Below are 18,637 nucleotides of genomic sequence, written 5' to 3'. Positions count from 1 at the left end.
GCATGATCCGAATGGACTTAAACATCGCTACTGGAGAAAAGGTTTCATCATAGTCAATACCATGAATCTGCTTGAAACCTTTAGCTACCAAGCGACCTTTATAGATAAGTCCATCCATGTCAGTCTTTCTCTTAGAAACCCACTTGCACCCTATGGGTTTTACCCCTTCAGGTGGATCAACCAAAGTCCAAACTTGGTTGGTGTATATGGATTCCATCTCGGATCTCATAGCCTCTAGCCATTTCTCGGAATCTGGTCTCATCACAGCTTCCTGATAGGTGGTAGGCTCATCCTCTATGAGCATAACGTCATCATGGTCAGACAAGAGAAATGAGTATCTCTCAGGCTGACGACGTACTCTATCAGACCTGCGAAGAGGTATGTCTACATGAACTGGTTGTTGTTCCTCAACTCTTTGTGGAACATCATCATCCACAACACTTTGTGGTTCCAGTTCAATTTTCATCGAGGCATCAGTGCTATTGTTCGCATCTTGAACTTCTTCAAGATCGAACGCGCTCCCACTAGTCTTTCTAGAAACAAAGTCCCTTTCTAGAAAGACCCCAGTCTTTGCCACAACTACCTTGTGCTGACTGAGAATGTAGAAGTAATATCCCTTAGTTTCCTTGGGATATCCAATAAAATAGTACTTGTCGGATTTGGGTCCTAACTTGTCTGAGACTTGACGTCGAACGTAAGCCTCACAACCCCAAATCCTCATGAAAGATACCTGGGCATCTCTCCCAGTCCATATCCTATATGGTGTCTTTATTACGGCCTTGGATGGAACTCGGTTGAGTATAAAAACTACCGTGTCTAAAGCATAACCCCAAAGGTATGTCGGAAGATCTGTGTGACTCATCATAGATCGCACCATATCTAATAGAGTACGATTCCTTCTTTCGGATACACCATTCCACTGTGGTGTTCCAGGAGGAGTGAGTTGGGATAGAATCCCACACTCAGCTAGTTAGTCACGAAACTCATGGCTAAGGTATTCTCCACCTCGATCGGATCGAAGTATCTTAATACTCTTGCCAAGCTGGTTTTGTACTTCATTCTTGAATTCTTTGAACTTTTCAAAAGATTCAGACTTATGTGTCATCAAGTACACATAACCATATCTACTGAAGTCATCAGTAAATGTGATGAAGTACCTATAACCGCCTCTAGCAGCGACATTGAAAGGCCCACATACATCACTATGTATGAGTCCTAACAAATCAGTCGCTCTCTCGCTGTGCCCACTAAAGGGAGTCTTGGTCATCTTGCCTCGTAGGCATGACTCGCATACCTCATATGATTCAAAATCAAATGAGTCCAGCATACCATCCTTATGGAGCTGGGATAAGCGCTTGTCATTTATATGACCTAAGCGACAGTGTCAGAGGTAGGTTTGGTTCATGTCATTTGACTTGAACCTTTTGATATTTATGTTATAGATAGGGCTCTCAAGGTCTAGAATATAGACTCCGTTTATCAGAGGTGCACTACAATAGAACATATCGTTTAAAAAGATGGAACAACATTTGTTCTTTATTGTAAACGAGAAACCTTTCTTGTCCAAACAAGAAACTGATATAATGTTCTTAGTTAATGCAGGCACATAACAACAATCGACTAACTCTAGTACAAGCCCAGAGGGTAGAGATAGAAAGTAAGTCCCTACAGCAACAGCAGCAACTCGTGCTCCATTGCCTACTCGTAGGTCCACCTCGCCCTTTGTCAATGCCCTGCTATTTCTCAGCGCCTACACATCAGTACAAATGTGAGAAGCACATCCAGTATCTAATACCCATGATGTAGAAATAGATAGATTGATTTCTATAACATATATACCTGAAGTGGAAGTCTTACTTCGCTTCTTCTTAAGATCCTCCAAGTATATCTTGCAGTTCCTCTTCCAGTGCCCGATCTGACCGCAGTGGAAACAGGTAGCATCCTTAGCGACCCCTCCTTTAGGCTTCAGTGCCTTGCCTTTGCCCTTGGCTTGGGACTTTCCCTTGCCTTTGGGCTTGCCCTTGCCCTTATGTTTCTGAACCATCAGAACAGTGTTGGGCTTAGCCTTCTTAAGGTTTAGCTCAGCAGTTCTTAACATGCTAAGCAGCTCGGGCAGTGGCTTGTCAATCTCATTCATATTGTAGTTTAGAACGAATTGACTATAGCTGTCCGGCAAGGATTGCAAGATCAGGTCAGTGGCCAGCTCTTGGTCAAGTGGGAACCCCAACCTTTGTAGGTTCTCTATGTACCCAATCATTTTGAGTACATATGGGTCTACAGGAGCCCCGTCTGACATCTTGCACTAAAATAGTGCCCTTGAGATCTCAAATCTCTCATGCCTCGCTTGACCTTGATACAGTTGACGAAGATGTTCAACCATATCGTAAGCGCCCATTAACTCGTATTGCTTCTGAAGCTCAGAGTTCATGGTCGCGAGCATTAGACATGACACATCTAATGCGTCATCTTGATGCTTCTTGAAAGCATCTCGGTCAGCTCGCGGGGCAGTGGCAGGAGGAGCCTCCGGAATGGGCTGCTCCAGAACGTACAGTTTACGTTCTTGGGTGAGAACTATTCTCAGGTTCCTGTACCAGTCCAGGAAGTTTGCTCCATTGAGCTTGTCCTTTTCGAGGACAGATTGCCCCTCCGTACCCTACCATGATAATATGTGTTGCTCTGCTTTGGCAGATTCAACAACACATGTGATCGAGGTAGTAGTAGGTATCACGGCACGGTAGGCATTAGAGTTGACGTGATTTAGATCTAATCTAAATGATGATGCGTATCAAATACTTGATTTAGATCTAATCTAATCGTGGGGTGCATCATGTGCACAATTTAGATCTTATCTAATCGCTAGGCACTAATTAACTACTTAATTAAGCATGCATCACATACATATAAGCAATTAATTAAATTATTTTGTGATTGTGTCATGACCCTACTACGATCTTCTCAAGCCAATGAGAAGATCGGATGGTCAACCTAAGGTCAACAACTTCTCAAGCTTCTTCCTTTGACCACCTTGTGTTGCTCGCGCCCTCCTCGTAACTCCGTCTCGTGTGGACCTTCCACCGCTTCAAAATTACATTACAATTTTGAAACTCGAGTTATATTCGAGTCTAAATCTAATTTACAACCAGAATATAAGAGAAAGGCACGACGCGCAGGTCGCGAAAATAAAAATAAAATAAATACAGCACGCACATCACATAACGGCACGCAGGTCGTATTATGAATTACAACACAATTGTCCAATCGAATTGGGTCTTTGGGCCATAACTATCACAAAAATAATATATAATTCAAAATTATATATTTTTTATAATTTTCTGTAATTTTTCATAATTTTACCGATTTTATGAGTAAATTTTTCCCGGTGGTCCCGATTAGCGATTTCGGGCGCAATCGCGGAGCAAATCCCCTTTTGGGGTTATGGGCAGTACCCCTACCTGCGATCTAACCATCGCGAGTTGCTCCTCAAGTTGACACATGGGTATACATTAGAGAATGTATACTGAATGACCCGCCATGAGAAATTATCAAGGATCATTATATGAGTGTCATATACTTTCTCATGTGGCTATTAGTATGACTACTAGTCCTTAGACCTGAAGTCACCATAGATCCCTACATAAGGAGTTATGTACTTTGGTTTTGTCAAATGTCACCCGTAACTGGGTGGACTATAAAGGCGATTACTGGGTATATAACAAATTATGCAGAGGGATGTGAGTGATGTAGATGGGATTTATCCCTCCTATATGATGGGAGAGACATCGGTATTCTTGATAGAGTGAGACCACGAAGTGCATGGCCATGCCCAAACGAGTTAATATAGGATATTGAGCTCATTTGATTTAGTGAGTCTACTTGGAGTTCAAGATTTAGATTGGCCAGAGGATGACACGGTCTATGCCTCACATTGACCAATCTAGATGTCTAGGATAGAAGGACACTTGTCATATATTGTGAGGAGTCACAATTAGTAGTCACAAGGTGATGTTGGATCTCAACATTCTTGTAACTTGGGTAGTAATGATGTGTTGCTAGATACCGCTCATTACTTATGCTCTTAAATGGGTTTAGGGCATTGCCAACGTTACAAGAACCTATAGGGTCACACACTAAGGACAATTAGATGGACATTAGGTTCATATGATGAACCAAGAGGATTAGATTCATTTGATGAATCAAATTGGATTAAGAGTAATCCTAATTGGGGTAACTTGAGTTGGACTCAAGTGGATTCATGTATTCAATGAGTCTAATTTAGATTATGACTCATTAAATCAACTTAATTTAATGAATTAGATTCATTATATTAAGTTGGCTTGAATCAAATGGTTAGATTAGATCAACCATGGAAGAGATTTGGTCAAGTTTGACTTGACTTGAGAGGAAGATAAAAAGTCAAGTTTGACTTGACTTTATGCCACCTCATTGGTGAGTTGGCATTGATGTGGACCAATGATGTTACTCCACATCATCATGGGTGCCACCTCATGGAAGTTACAAAGTCATTTTCTTTAATAGCTTCACATTAATTGCACTTAATGCAATTTTTGGGAGTTACACAACTTGAAAGTGGCCGGCCACTTTTGAATGGGAATCAAATTGATTTTCCTCATTTAAGTGCATTATTCCTTCTTCTTCCTCTTGGAGCTCTCTCCCTCTCCCTCTCCTCCTCAACTTGGCCGAACCACACATAGGTGCTAGCACACCTCTTTGTGTGTTTTTCTCCACCTACGAGTCCTTGTGGATACTTCTAGAGGGGTATCTATCTTGATACTCTCGAGATCCGGCATTTTGGACGAGCGGGATACGCGAAGGGCACGCTTCGAAGGTATAATCCTTTTCATGTAGATCTAGGAGTAGATCTAGTTAGTAAACTCGTACTCGTATCGTATTTTTGAAAAGTTTTTCTTCGCACGAGATCCAGTGGCATGGATGATTCGGGGTTTCCGCGATGCAAAAAAGCGGTTTTCGCGGCCCGAAAACCCAACATTTAGTACAATCATAATAAGGAGTATTAATTAGTTCCTATTCTTTCGGGATAAGAAATTAATCAAGGTCTCAATTTAGGAATCTAAAATGGACCTAGACTGGACTGACGTCTACTATCCCTCAACCGAGACACGTCCTTACCGAGTCACTCTCCTCTAGTGACTTACTTTTATTTACCAATTTGTAGTCGGTTGACTAGCCTCTCGACCCACCAGGTCTCCATGCAGTTGTCAAGTTCATAGACCTACCTGAATTTCGGCTAGCTGTCAGGCTCCGCGGACCCAGTTGGACTTCCTGCCAGATATCAGGTTGGCCCTTTGACCTATCTGGGATTCGTACCAACTATCAGGTCCTCAGACCTAGTTAGATTTCATCTTGGTGTCAGGTCCTCTAGACCTGTTAACTCATGCATACTTGGTAAAGTAATTAGACTACAATAACACCTAACTTAACTCACTTGTCATTTATCAAAATTTGAGTTAGATCGTTAGTGCAAATTGCTCCAACAGTTCAGTCGCATTAACTTCATCAATCTGATCGTCTTGCTCAGTTGATCAACTTTATCGATCCGATGCTTCTGAATGTAGCGGGTCATGCCCTAACGCCCAATTAGCCCTTCCTGTGGGTTCCCCTAGTGTGTGGAATAATGTAGCACATGGGATAATACGAGGACTGACGTAGCATGTGGGATAGCGCGTGGATTGTCTGAGAACATGGAGTAATATGATTATATAGATATGTAATATGAGCGACATGACTATATGATACAACGGAGATACAATAATATGACATTTTCATTATTGAGATGTAACGTCTCATTAATTAATAACTACATGGAGGTATTGTTCCGTCTCCGGTAGTATTATAAAACGAGTCTGTTTTCTCGAGCAAAGGTCCGCGCACATAATCACTCACAGACCACCAACATACATCTACTATTCATCTTCTCCACCTCCCCTGTCGAACTTTAACTTGAGTGTCGGAATAGACTAGCCGGGTGCCCTTGGCCTCCATTTTAACTCTCATTTCTCTTTCTCTCTGAGAAAACATGTGGAACTACCACATTAACGACTCCCCTAGAGCTAGTTCCACGGATATGGAGGAAGTCTCCCTTTCTTTGTCAGGCATATATAGCACGCGCTCTTTGTGATTCAGCTCCTTCTTTCTTTCTTCCCCTTAAAGATTCGGCGACTCCGTCAATATCTAAGACAGCTCACCGGTGGCTTACCCGTCGATGATCTCACGCAGGAACATATATGATTAAAAGAAATCATGTATAATAAAAGGGTCGGTTGGCTATGTATGCCACGCTCATCTTTCAATTGATGAGTGTTGTATGGCTAGATGACCAACATAATTTGTGAAATCAAATCAGGTTGGCTCGCTCGCTCGACCTTACAAATGTTACCCCAAGCATGGTGCAATAGTAAACAAAAGGGTTCAATTTTCACATAGCACAGTTTTGAATGTCTACAATGCGAATTGTTGGTGATGCTAGTATGTGGATCTATACTTTTAAAATTTATTTTGATAATCTATAAAAGTTTTCGTGGGACAAAATTGATCCTCTCTAAGATTAATTAGATTGTAATATGAAGATTTATATTATTAAAAATGTGTTTTAATAAAAAAAATTATCATACCAATTTATTGCAAATTAATTTGTAGGTATAACAGTAGGTAGACCTTAATCTTACTAATTTGCCATTAATTGTACACCTACTCGAGCTTAACGTCTCAGCTCCCAGAAAGATGGACTGCGTTCGTTGGCTTCCACTAAAATTTTATTTTTGTTTTCCTAATAAACAAAAGGGGTTTAATTTCTAGAACAATCTATTGCTTTGGAAGTGTCCACAATAAATTTGTTGTTGTTAATATTTTAAAAGAAACAAATAACATAAATCTAATAAAGCCAATGGCTTTGGGAAGCACACGTGGTGGAACTGGCGGCATCCGATACGTGTCCTGTCTGTTCCACCACACAATAAATCGAACAAAACCTACTCCCCGATTTCTGATTTGAATTGTCAAAATCCTACGTGCAGGAATGCGACTGAGTAGCCGAAACGCCATAAATCTACGGTTCAGATCATTTTAAACAACTGTGACCAAGTAATAAATATGGCGCGATGAATTAATGGTACGCGCTTCGTGGCCGACACGTTTTGTGTGTTCCCCCTTCCCGGTCCTCCGCCTTCGGCCTTCCCTTCCCACCTAGCCCATCTTCCACCTTTCTCCCTCTATTTCGTCCATCGTTCGTTCGATTTTTTGCGGCTTCGATTGGAGTTCTAGGTGGGCGGTAAGGGCAAGGCACAAGCTCCCCTAACAATCAACTCGACCAAATCGCTTGCTTCGCTTCTAATAAAAGTATAATCTTTGCCCGATTGAAATCAGGAGAGGAGAAAGTTCATCCTCCTCCTTCGGAGTTCCCGTCTGAGCTTTTGATTTCAGGTCAGTCGGAAATTTTCTTCCCGCTCCATCCCCCACCTACCCACCCACCAAAATTTTAGTGGTGGTTTCATATTTCTATTCGAGGAGTAAATTGGTTGTTCAGTTGAAGTATGATTATTCCGTGATTCTTGTTTACACTACTTCTAACACTCTCAATCCCTCCATATCGAACCAAACTTTAATGCATTGGGATTGATTTAGGCTAATCAAATTGGAAGGAGATAAGGAATAGGAGAGCTACATTGGTTATATTGTGGGATTAGTGATGTTCTCATACCCATGTGGATACCTTAATTTTTAAAACCTATTAAAAATTAGATGCATTTGATTTATTTCTTCGGGTATATTTTTAGATATTTTATAGGATGGCTTGCGGAAGAATCTATAGACCTGACAAAACAAGACCAATAACAAATAAAACTAGTTGCATTCTTAATCTTGTTTTCGTTCTTAAAATCAGTATTGTAGGGTCATCTTCTATGCATTTTTTAACAACCAAGAATTTAAGGAAATATTTTAACACAGTTGGAATAATCAACTAGTTTAAGTACAGCAGTTTCAACGAAATGTATGTGGAAATAATTATCATCTAGTTCATGTATTGCAATTTTTTTTTCTGGCAAGTGCATTGAACTTTTATCAATTGCTTTGATATAAGTCTAACTCTAAGGGAGGTGGGCCACCTGCTTCTTGCTGGGGTGTTTTGCGTTGCATCCAGTGAAAAATGTCAAGCATAGAGGAGCCTCTTTGTTTTGACAATGTGCCAAGATTGAGCATTATCGGTAGGCTTCAACGATGCACTTCCACTGCCTGCAGACCGAGGGTTGATGAGACAGAAGTTGGTAATTGCCTAACTGAAGCCAGAGAGTGTAGCTCATCTAACAGTTGCAAGTAAGTTTGATGGTTGGACCATGTTCTGTATGATTAAAGGGTTTTCCTTTTGAAACACTCGCATTGAATGATGAAATACTGCTTGGCAAAAGGATAATTGATATATTTCTTATCTATACTAGTATGCATACTGATGCATCCATTTGTGACAGAATGACTCCCATAACCTTAAAGTAAAGAATCAGTATTGCATGATGGGTTATTATGGAAATATTTAGCCAACTGAAAGCTTATATGCGATTTTTATTTTTTTATTTTTAATGAAATGTCCCACTCTCTTATTAAGTGCTCTCTCTGCTTGAATAGATAATTGGGGATGAGTATTCACTACGATGTTGTAGGTGCATCACTAAAGTTGGCTATGTTATGTTAAGCATGACTAGGAAAGGTCATTTAACAAAATACAAAAGAAAAATTGATTATTTGTTTACTGAATATCTGATAGAATTATAAATCTCAAATAACAACCACAGTATCATTTTTTTACCAGATGTTCATGTTACACCTTTTAAATTGTTTCAATGTCATCCTACTTGTGTTCCATTGTTAGAGTGAATAAGAGAATTTGGTACATCTTTTTTTAGATAAGATTTAATCTTGCATTATACTTCTTGGAGTTTTTTGTTCCCATGTTATTCTGAAATTACATAATCATAGTTCAAAATAAATTTCTCCTTTGTTTTTTAACCATTACTGTTTTTTTGGTCTGTTTCTAATCAGCCTCAAATCTCTTCTTCTTACAGTGAAGATTATGGCTGGAGAAGGCATACAAGAGATAAATTTTCTAGAGATTCCTTGGTTTGGTTATCACACAAGGATGGGAATCAGGCAGTATTCAGCAAGGTTTGTGATTCCTGGTTTCTGCAGAACCCTTCGCATATGTACAATTTTTTGGCTAGCAAAATATCTTTATAAAATGTAATGGAAAGATGGACAATTTCAGCTTATTTTAATGTTTAGATTAGTGTCAATACCAGAAGATGTTACGAATTTAGAATAATCCTATGCATTGATATGCATTGAGCAGAAATGGTGTTGCCTTGAAACAGAACAATGTTGGCGCAGGATTTATGCTGGAGAATATTCTTTGCTTCCATGTTTTTTCTTCCTTTTATATCAACTTAATTTTCATATTCTTTTATTTGAGTTTTGTCAATGCCCTGTAACTCTAATGTTATGGTTGGCCGTAGTTACTTGTTTTTGTTTGAATGTAAGAAATAAAATACTAGCAAATTGATAAATGTCACATTTGCAGTTTTTTGGTGGAATGCCAAGATTTGTGAAAATAGTCGAAGTTGGTCCTAGAGATGGTTTGCAAAATGAAAACCACATAATACCTGCAGCTGTAAAGGTTGAACTCATAAAGAAACTGGCTTCATCTGGTTTATCCGTTGTCGAAGCCACAAGCTTTGTTTCTCCAAAATGGGTGCCTCAGGTAACAATTCCAATATAGTTATAAGTTGTTTTTGGTACTTGTAACCTTTTAGTAGCGATAAAGCTTAAATCTACTTTTTCAAAGGAACTTGGAAAGTTTCACTTCTAATCAAGTGACAAACAAGAGAGAATATTAAGCTAATATTAGTTGATAATTCTTAAAGTGAACATTTTAAGCACATATAAATGATATGCATATTGTTTATTTAATTTCTCAATAATCTTCAACGTTTAAAATATCTGATTGAGGTAATTAACATGATTTTTCTTTCGTTATATATTGAACCTTCAAATTTTGATGTTCATATTTCACTGCAGTTGGCAGATGCTAAGGATGTCATGGAAGCAATTCATGATGTTCATGGTGTCAGTTTGCCTGTCTTGACTCCAAATCTAAAAGTAAGTTCAATATTTATGTCTGAAATTAGGGTTGCAGGGTAGGATCTCATGATCTGAGGAAGTGCTTATAGTTACACAAGCATTGTTCAGGGATTTAAAGCAGCCATTGCTGCTGGGGCAAAGGAAATCGCAGTATTTGCATCAGCTTCTGAGTCCTTTTCCAAGTCCAACATTAATTGCAGCATTGACCAGAGCCTTACTCGTTATCGTGAAGTTATTGCTGCTGCTAAAGAACTCAACTTGCCTGTTCGTGGGTACTACCTTCTTCCCTATCCAATCCATAGTTATCAATAATTACCATTGCTAAACTCAATCTTAACCAAAGAATCCCATATGTTTTTTATAGTTTTTAACATTTCTACTTGTCACCAACTAGACCTTCCCAATTTTGTGGTTGTCCTTTGCCCCTTAACTTCTTATCCATCAAATCTTGTGTCTGTGCTGGAGTTCAGCACTAATTTTTCTGGTGCATCTGAAATGCACCTCCATTAATTGATAGGTATGTATCCTGTGTTGTGGGATGTCCCACAGAAGGACCAATTCCTCCAGAAAAAGTAGCATATGTGGCAAAAGAACTCTATGATATGGGCTGCTATGAGATCTCACTTGGTGATACCATTGGACTCGGTACTCTAGGTAAGATTTGCCTATTTTAGCTTTCTTGAGACGAGCCTTAGATTCTAGTAACTGAAAATCTGTTGAACTTGAAACATCAATGCTATGTTGAACTTGGATTTTTCTACCACGAAGGTACCGTGATCCCAATGCTTGAAGCTGTGGCATCCCTCATTCCAGTGGATAAGATTGCTGTCCATTTCCATGATACCTATGGCCAAGCATTCCCAAACATTCTGGTGGCCCTCCAAGTAAGTGAATCCTCTAAAGTCAAGTAACACAATAGGAAGCACGTAGCTGATCTCAAATAGTTGGCACTAACATGGTTTGCTAATGACGATGAATATGACTTTTTGTCTCAATCGATAAATTTATAGATGGGAATCAGTGTAGTGGATTCATCTGTGGCTGGTCTGGGTGGATGCCCCTATGCAAAGGGAGCTTCTGGGAATGTTGCCACTGAAGATGTAGTATACATGCTACATGGTTTAGGCATACAAACCAACGTGGATTTGGGGAAGCTTATGGCTGCTGGTGACTTCATTTGCAAGCACCTGGGGCGTCAATCTGGATCTAAGACTGCCTGTGCACTGTGCAAGGCCAGCTGATTCCTCAAAGATTGCCATGTGAGATTTCAAAACACACAAGGGTCTTTAGCTATGCTATCTATATCACTATTTACCCTTAACAAGGGGTTGATATTCGATGTCAAAACATTTGCAACTTTAAATTCGAAGAAAATAAAGGAGAAATCAGTTTACCACTGAAGTCTCTTCGTGTTAAGTTGAACTTGACAGAACTGATGGTTATTGGCTGTGTGAACTAATGTTTTTGAATTTATGCTGGAAGAGCTTTTATAGTTAATGTTTATGTTATATAATCTTTCTAAGATCAAGTACAAAGACAGATGAAGTACCCCGTGAATTTATGCTGGAAGAGCTTTTATAGTTAATGTTTATGTTATATAATCTTTCTAAGATCAAGTACAAAGACAGATGAAGTACCCCGTGTGCACATGCATGATTTGATTGATTATTCTAAAATTTGCATGAAAATAATAGAAGTCACAATTAATTTTTATTGGATAGAAATATATTGGTGAATTAGCATCAATTCATGTGACAATGATTATGTAATTTAAGAGGGCGTTTGGTTTAGGGGAATAAGAGTGAGGGATAGGAATGAGAATCATTGATTGTCATTGTTAATATTTGGATTATAAGAATAGGAATACAAATAAGGGAATGAATCCTTGAAATTGGGTAATAACTCATTCCCATGCACCTCTCCTTCAATGAGTCATTACTCTATTTTCATCAATCAAAATATTCCCTTATTCTAAAAAATATCCTTGACCTAAAACTAAAATTTTTTCCTTTAATATCAAATATCAAAATATATTTATTTATTTTTTCTTTCATATCACTTCTCTTTCCTTGTTATCTCTCATTATATTTTCTCTCTCATCATTTTATGACATACTTTCTCTCTCCTTAATCTCTCCTATCACACTCTCTTTCCTCTTTTTTTTTCTCATTACACTTTATCTCTCATTGTACTTTCTCTCTCCTCAATTTCTTCCATCACATTCTCTTCTTTCTTTTTTTCTCATCATACTTTCTCCCTCATCATACTTTCTCTCTCCTCAATCTCTCTTATCACTCTTTTTTCTCTTTTTTTCTCATCACACTTTCGTTTTCATCACACTTTCTCAACACACTCCCTCCTCCCTCCTTTTTTTTCCTCAACGCACTTTCTCTCTCATCATACTTTCTCCTTCATTATATTTTCTCTCTCCTCAATCTCTCCCATCACACTCATTGTTCTCTTTTTTTCTCATCACACTTTCTTTCTCATCATTCTTTCTTTCTCACCATATATACTTTCTCTCACCTCAATCTCTCTCATCACACACTCTCTCCTCATTTTTTCTCATTACGTTTTCTCTCTCTTCATCCTCTCCTATCATAATTTCTCTCCCATCATATTTTCTCTTTCATCTTCTTTCATCATGCTCTCTCCTATCACACTCTCTTTTCTCATTTTCTCTCATCACACTTTCTCTCTCTTCATTCTTTTTCATTATACTTTCTTTCTCATCATACTTTCTCTCTCATCATTCTCTTTCATCGTATTTTTCTCTCACATTGATCTTTATCTCATATTTAATTTTTTCTTTTATTTTCCTTTAATATTTAATATTTTCTTTTATTTTCCTTTAAGGGTAAACAAGGAAATTTTGATTTATTTCGATAGAAAATATACAACTAATCAAATATTACTTTTAAGAGTGATATCCATACTCATACTCATTCCTATTCCACAATACAATGATTCTGATTTTGATTCTTATTCCTAGGAAAGAACCAAACGTCTTCTAATAATTAAACATATTCATCTTAATGTAAGCACCATTCATGTAGGTGGATCAATATGCTTATACCATAATGTAATGAAGCTTGATGACACGTTAGTGATAAGTGGTGCACTATTGAAGAAGAGTTTTAAAAATATTAAGATGATCGATCGACTCAAAAATACATTTATAAAACTATTAACAACTTTCTATTTTAAAAAATAGTAACATGTCAAAAGTGATTTTGGTTATTATAAAATTAAAATAGGACAAGTTTTTTCTGAAATTTTAAAAGAGGCTTAACTATAATTTCTAAATTAGTTAAAAAAAAAAAATTACAATCATCAAATTTTAAGAATAAGCTACAATGAAGACTGTCAAATTTAATTTGGAATTAATTCTGACAGTGAAGAACCGTAAAGCTCATAGCAATGCCGTGTAGGCACAAGATAGAGGATTAGGGGTGGGCATCGACCGGTTTGATTCGATTTTATTCTATTATGATTTGATTTTTTCAATTTTGATTTTGAAAATCTTTGATCCAAAATTAAACTATTTTATTACGATTTGATCCGATTTTTATTGTAATACGGTTTGACAAATATTAATTTAGAGATAAAAAAATATTAATTTATTAAAATAATTATGAATTTAAAGTAATATTAAAATTTTATTATCCAAATATATAAATATATAATTTGATGACGCTATTAATTACAAATGATTAGAGGCACAATTCAACCCAATATCTATAAAAATAATATTTTAAGTATAATATGGGGAGTTCGGTGTACTCGATTTTTTGAGAATTAAAATCGTAAACTAAATCGAAACCGACCAAAATATAGAAAAAATCGAACCAAAAAAGTCGAAATTTACGGTTTGATCGGTTTTTCCGATTTTAACCAAATCATGCACACCTAAGAGGAGGGGAAAACTCGGACAGTTGAGGCAGTAAAACTTAGCAGTGAATCGCCACAAGATATGTTTCATAAGACTGTTTAGTCGGATAAAATGATTAACAGTGTTGCTATTGATGATCTTCTTGTTGGAGCAGACTTATCCTTTATCTAATCTTTCTGAGAATATAGAACCCATTTCACTATGCGCCTAATCTTACCTTGCAACACCCACCCTCATGAGGCCAAGATGAGCAACAAATCGGTAGGCAACGAGCATGATAACCAGCGCCGCCGCTGTCCCGACTCTATCACCAAAACCGACCATATTGATCGACGGGAGTTCCAAAATCGGGCATCTCACAGTAGGCGTGCACTGGTATGTATCTTCAGCAGAGTACTGAGTTATTATCTGAAGCTTGAATGTGTAGTAGAGGGGAGAGATGTACTTGATCCACGCAATGAAAGGCGGAATGTTCTGCACGTAGAATCCCCCGGCGAGCAAGAAAGACATCATGAGAACTGATCCGAGTGTCGTTGCAGCTTTCAGATCCATGACGAGTGCTCCGAGTGCGAGTCCGAAGCCTTGAGCTGCCAATACACCCAGGAGCAAAACACCAAGGTTCGCGCAGAAGTTAGCTGCCAATGGCTTCAGGCCGCCCATCCAGTACGTGATTGTGATGGAAACGATCGGCAGGATGAGTTCCATCGGAAGATCCCCAGCCATTCTCGCGACAAAGTAGGATGAGAGGCGATACATCCCGGAGGATCGTTCCTTGGCTAGCAATGCTCGCTCTGGCGGGAAGGTGAATATGGCTTCAAAGACTGGATATAACACCCAGAATCCAGCAACAAAGAAAAGAAGACCCACCTGAAAAAAAATGATGCATGCAATTTGGAGTTAGAGATGGAGTGAAGAGTTAGACGAAAGGTGGATTGATTGATTGATTGATTGATTACCTGGTCTTGAACATGCCCTTCGGATTGAAACCATAGGATTCCTGAAAGCAGGGCCACCGCTAACACTTGTGCGATATTCTGCAACGAGAAGGCTTCGTGTTTCCTTTCCTTGAGATCCCTCTGCAGTAGCACTGTGAATTGGTCCCACCAAGTAGTGCACCATTCACTTGTCATCTTGCCAGGATCATGTTCGCTGGAATGTTTGCTTAGATTTGAAATCTCCTCGCGCACCTGATCATGCAAGTGTTGTTTATAAGCAGCCACCAGGGCTTGTTTAGTAGATGCTCTTTCTCCTGTTGTTTCATCTGAGGATACTCCTACGTACGGTACGGTCCAAATCCATTATGTAAAATCATGAAAAAATTCAAGTAAAATGTGAAATTGAATACAAAGTTTTTAAATCGACAAGTACGTACGTACCATTAGCAAGATCTAGAAGGAAATCAGCAGGATTCATTGCCAGAGTTGGTGCGTGACCCATTCGAGCAAAGTAGGCCATTGCCTCGGACCCTTTGCCGAAGTAGATCGAGTTGCCATCCGACAGCAGCAAGATCTTGTGGAACATGTAGAAGAGGCGGCTCGACGGCTGGTGTATGGTCATCACCACGGTCTTCCCGCCTCCGGTGAGTTCCCACAGCGTCGACACGATCCTGCCGGCGATGGTGGAGTCGAGCCCTGAGGTGGGCTCGTCCAGCATCAGCAGGCTGGGGTCCACCAGCATCTCCTGCGCGATGCTCACCCGCTTACGCTCGCCGCCGGACACCCCCCGCACCAGCGTGCTGCCGACGATTCCGTCGCGGCAGGCCGTGAGGCCGAGCCGCGCCAACACGGCTTCCGCCCGCATTACCTTCGCCGCCCGCGGGAGCGTGCTCGGGAGGCGGAGCAGCGCGGTGTACACCAGCGTCTCGGCGACGGTGAGGTGCGGGTGGAGCACGTCGTCCTGCGTCACGAAGCCAATGTTGCGCTTGACGGCGTTGGAGAACGAGCGGCCGTTGTAGGCGACGCTGCCGGATATGCGGCTGTGGATGATGCGGCCACCGAGGACCGTGAGGAGCGTTGTCTTGCCGCTGCCGGAGGGGCCGAGCATGGCCAGCAACTCGCCGGGAGCCACCGCGCCGGAAATACCCTTGAGAATTTCGCGCTCGATCTTGTTCCTATTCTTGATCTTGTACGACACATCTTCAAACTCCATGATCGACCATAAACATCAAATTCAAAAACATCGAAAATTTTCTCAAACAAAAGATTGCAGATTTAATTTGCATGCGCGATTAACAAACTGAAACAGATAAATACCTTGAGAGTAATGGGATGCTTGGCCTTGTGGAAGATTTCGGTTTCTTCTGCGGCTGCGGCAGAGGCGCCGTCGATCTCCATCTCCGTCAATACTGAAAACACTTTTTTTTTGTTTCTTTTTTCTATAGACTCCACTATATGTATTGATTAATCAAGCTGTGTCTAAATAATTATCCTTATAGTAACTGAATAGACCAACGGAATTGGCAAATCATTTGATTAAAAGGGAAGGGAAGGATAACAATGCAGAGCAATATTAATTCATACAATAAATATTAGTTTTCTGTAAAAAAATATATATATAATAAGGGAACTGGTGAGGTTTCGGTTATTCAGTATTAATTTTGTATAATTTTTTTATTATTATTTTTAAATAAATTCGGTTAATTTGGTAGCAATATTAATTCATACAATAAATATTAGTTTTCTGTAAAAAAAAATATATAATATGGAAACTAAGGTGAGGCTTCAGTTATTTAATATTAATTTGTATAAATTTTTTTATTATTATTTTTAAACAAATTTGATTAATTCAATGAACCAATATAATATATCTTTAATTTAATTCAATTCAATTAATTCAATTTTAATAAAATTTTAATTTAATTTATGTGTCAATTTTAAATTAATTTTCAATTAATTTAATTAATTTATGTAATAAATTAGCTGAATGCTCATCCTAACAGGAAAACACTTCAACTAATTGGGAATCATAAATCTTCATAATTACTTGATTCATTAATGAGATGAATCTTCTATATTTCTGATTGCATGCAGATATGATGAATTGGAGCTAGTATTGATGAGTTTAAAAGGTTAATTAAAAGCCTAAAAAGATTAATGATAAACTGATTAAATTTTCTATGCATTTTTTTAGAAATGATTAAAAAAGGACTTGTAGTTTTATTTTATCATTTCTCATTTATGATAGAATATTAATAAATCCAAATCCAAAATGGTGAAAAAAAATTATGAAGACAATATAAATACAACATTAATAATAATTTTTAATTTAATAAGTCCAAATTAAAACTTTATAGAATCTGAATTTAAGGGACTCCAAATTTTACAAAAAAAAATGTTTTTACTGATCTTTATCTAAAATCTAAATTTTAATTTTTTTAATCAAAACTTTTTAATAAATAAAATTAAACTCAACAGATAAATTAGAAAATTTTGTATTTTAAATTATTTTTTGTTCAAATTAAAGTTATATATATAAGAGATTTATATATATTTTCTATTTCTGAAAAATATAGGGTATATCAAGAAATTAGTATGTGAAGGATAGGTTTTTGGTCGTTGCCTATTCATTAACTTTAATTTATGCGTCAGTTTAATTGCCAAACAAAACTTCAAATGTCAAAATAGTTTCATCAAAAAAAGATAATTTTTTTTTATATATTATAAAAAAATGTTGGGAAAAAGTATTATAAGGAAAACAGGTAATAAATTTTACATGTCAAGTTTATATGTTAATATATACATTAAATATTTTCAAAAGACGAACAATCCCAATAATATTTTAAAATTATTTTTATAATACTTTTGTAACTTTATATTTTTCAAAATTAATTACAAGAAAAATTTATACTTTTAGTGGTTATTTTAATTTTTAAAATTATTTTACTCTTGCATTTACTATATAACTTATTCTCTACTTTTTGTTAACTATTATTCTTTCTAAATTATTATTGCTTTATAAACCATTAACTCTTTTGAATTTTAGAGCTAAAATTTTTAAAATAAAAAATTATGAATAATTCAATATATTGGATCTATATGCTATGAATGGGAGCTCCTATTTGGATGACATTGTGAAACCCAAGGAGCTCCCTCTCAAGGAGGGAGCGCTTTTTAATTAAGCTTGGATTTGGAGAGTGGTTCCATTTTAGTTTTAATTTTAAAAAAAATTAAAATGATGTTTATAATTTGATAATGATTTTTTTTTAAAAAAAAATAGTACATTGATAAAGAAATTGTTGAAAGATTTTTTTAATAGTATAACGATGAATGAGATTTTTCACTTTTATATAGTATTAAATGTTGTAGATATCATAAAAAATTTCTATGAGAGCTCCTACCATTAAAGATGGCCTTAGCAATGTTAGAGCAGGGTTTTTTTCCTGAAGAGAGATGAAAGGAACTTATGTTAATTGTTAAGTGGGATAGAAGACAATAATCTTTTTCCAATTTTTACTCCCATTACAGCTTTGTTATCTAGTTATTATTTTTGAAAATCAAAGATATATTTGGAGGAAAAACAAGAACGAGGAAATCCGTTGGTTGTGGCTCCTCGAAAAGAAAAAAAATTATTTCGGTGAGATTA

At 37.5% G+C, this 18,637-nt stretch overlaps 2 protein-coding genes across 4 annotated transcripts; one reads left to right on the top strand and one right to left on the bottom strand.

The window, feature by feature from the left end:
- Nucleotides 1-7,147: 7,147 nt before the first annotated feature.
- Nucleotides 7,148-11,661, top strand: LOC122029848 (hydroxymethylglutaryl-CoA lyase, mitochondrial-like). 3 transcript variants are annotated; one of them, XM_042588993.1, is made up of 9 exons: nucleotides 7,148-7,458; nucleotides 8,177-8,349; nucleotides 9,093-9,192; nucleotides 9,605-9,784; nucleotides 10,102-10,182; nucleotides 10,273-10,436; nucleotides 10,682-10,818; nucleotides 10,933-11,048; nucleotides 11,175-11,661. In XM_042588993.1, exons 2-9 carry the CDS (start codon nucleotides 8,183-8,185, stop codon nucleotides 11,403-11,405), a joined length of 1,176 nt encoding a protein of 391 aa, XP_042444927.1. In that variant the 5' UTR covers nucleotides 7,148-7,458; nucleotides 8,177-8,182; the 3' UTR covers nucleotides 11,406-11,661. The 3 variants fall into 3 exon arrangements, with proteins under 3 accessions (XP_042444927.1, XP_042444926.1, XP_042444925.1); XM_042588992.1 differs by having other exon boundaries at nucleotides 8,129-8,349; XM_042588991.1 differs by having other exon boundaries at nucleotides 8,117-8,349.
- Nucleotides 11,662-14,269: 2,608 nt separating this feature from the next.
- On the bottom strand, nucleotides 14,270-16,389 carry LOC122029064 (ABC transporter G family member 9-like). Its single transcript, XM_042588023.1, has 4 exons — nucleotides 16,309-16,389; nucleotides 15,433-16,198; nucleotides 15,013-15,329; nucleotides 14,270-14,923 (listed from the first exon to the last, which is right to left on the bottom strand). The coding sequence occupies exons 1-4, from the start codon at nucleotides 16,387-16,389 to the stop codon at nucleotides 14,270-14,272; spliced, it is 1,818 nt and encodes a 605-aa protein (XP_042443957.1).
- Nucleotides 16,390-18,637: the final 2,248 nt, after the last annotated feature.

The sequence above is a fragment of the Zingiber officinale genome, chromosome 10B (assembly GCF_018446385.1).
Source record: "Zingiber officinale cultivar Zhangliang chromosome 10B, Zo_v1.1, whole genome shotgun sequence".
Taxonomy (NCBI): Eukaryota; Viridiplantae; Streptophyta; class Magnoliopsida; order Zingiberales; family Zingiberaceae; genus Zingiber; species Zingiber officinale.
The sequence above is the reverse complement of the archived record's forward strand: the minus strand, read 5'-3'. Positions and strand labels throughout refer to the sequence as shown.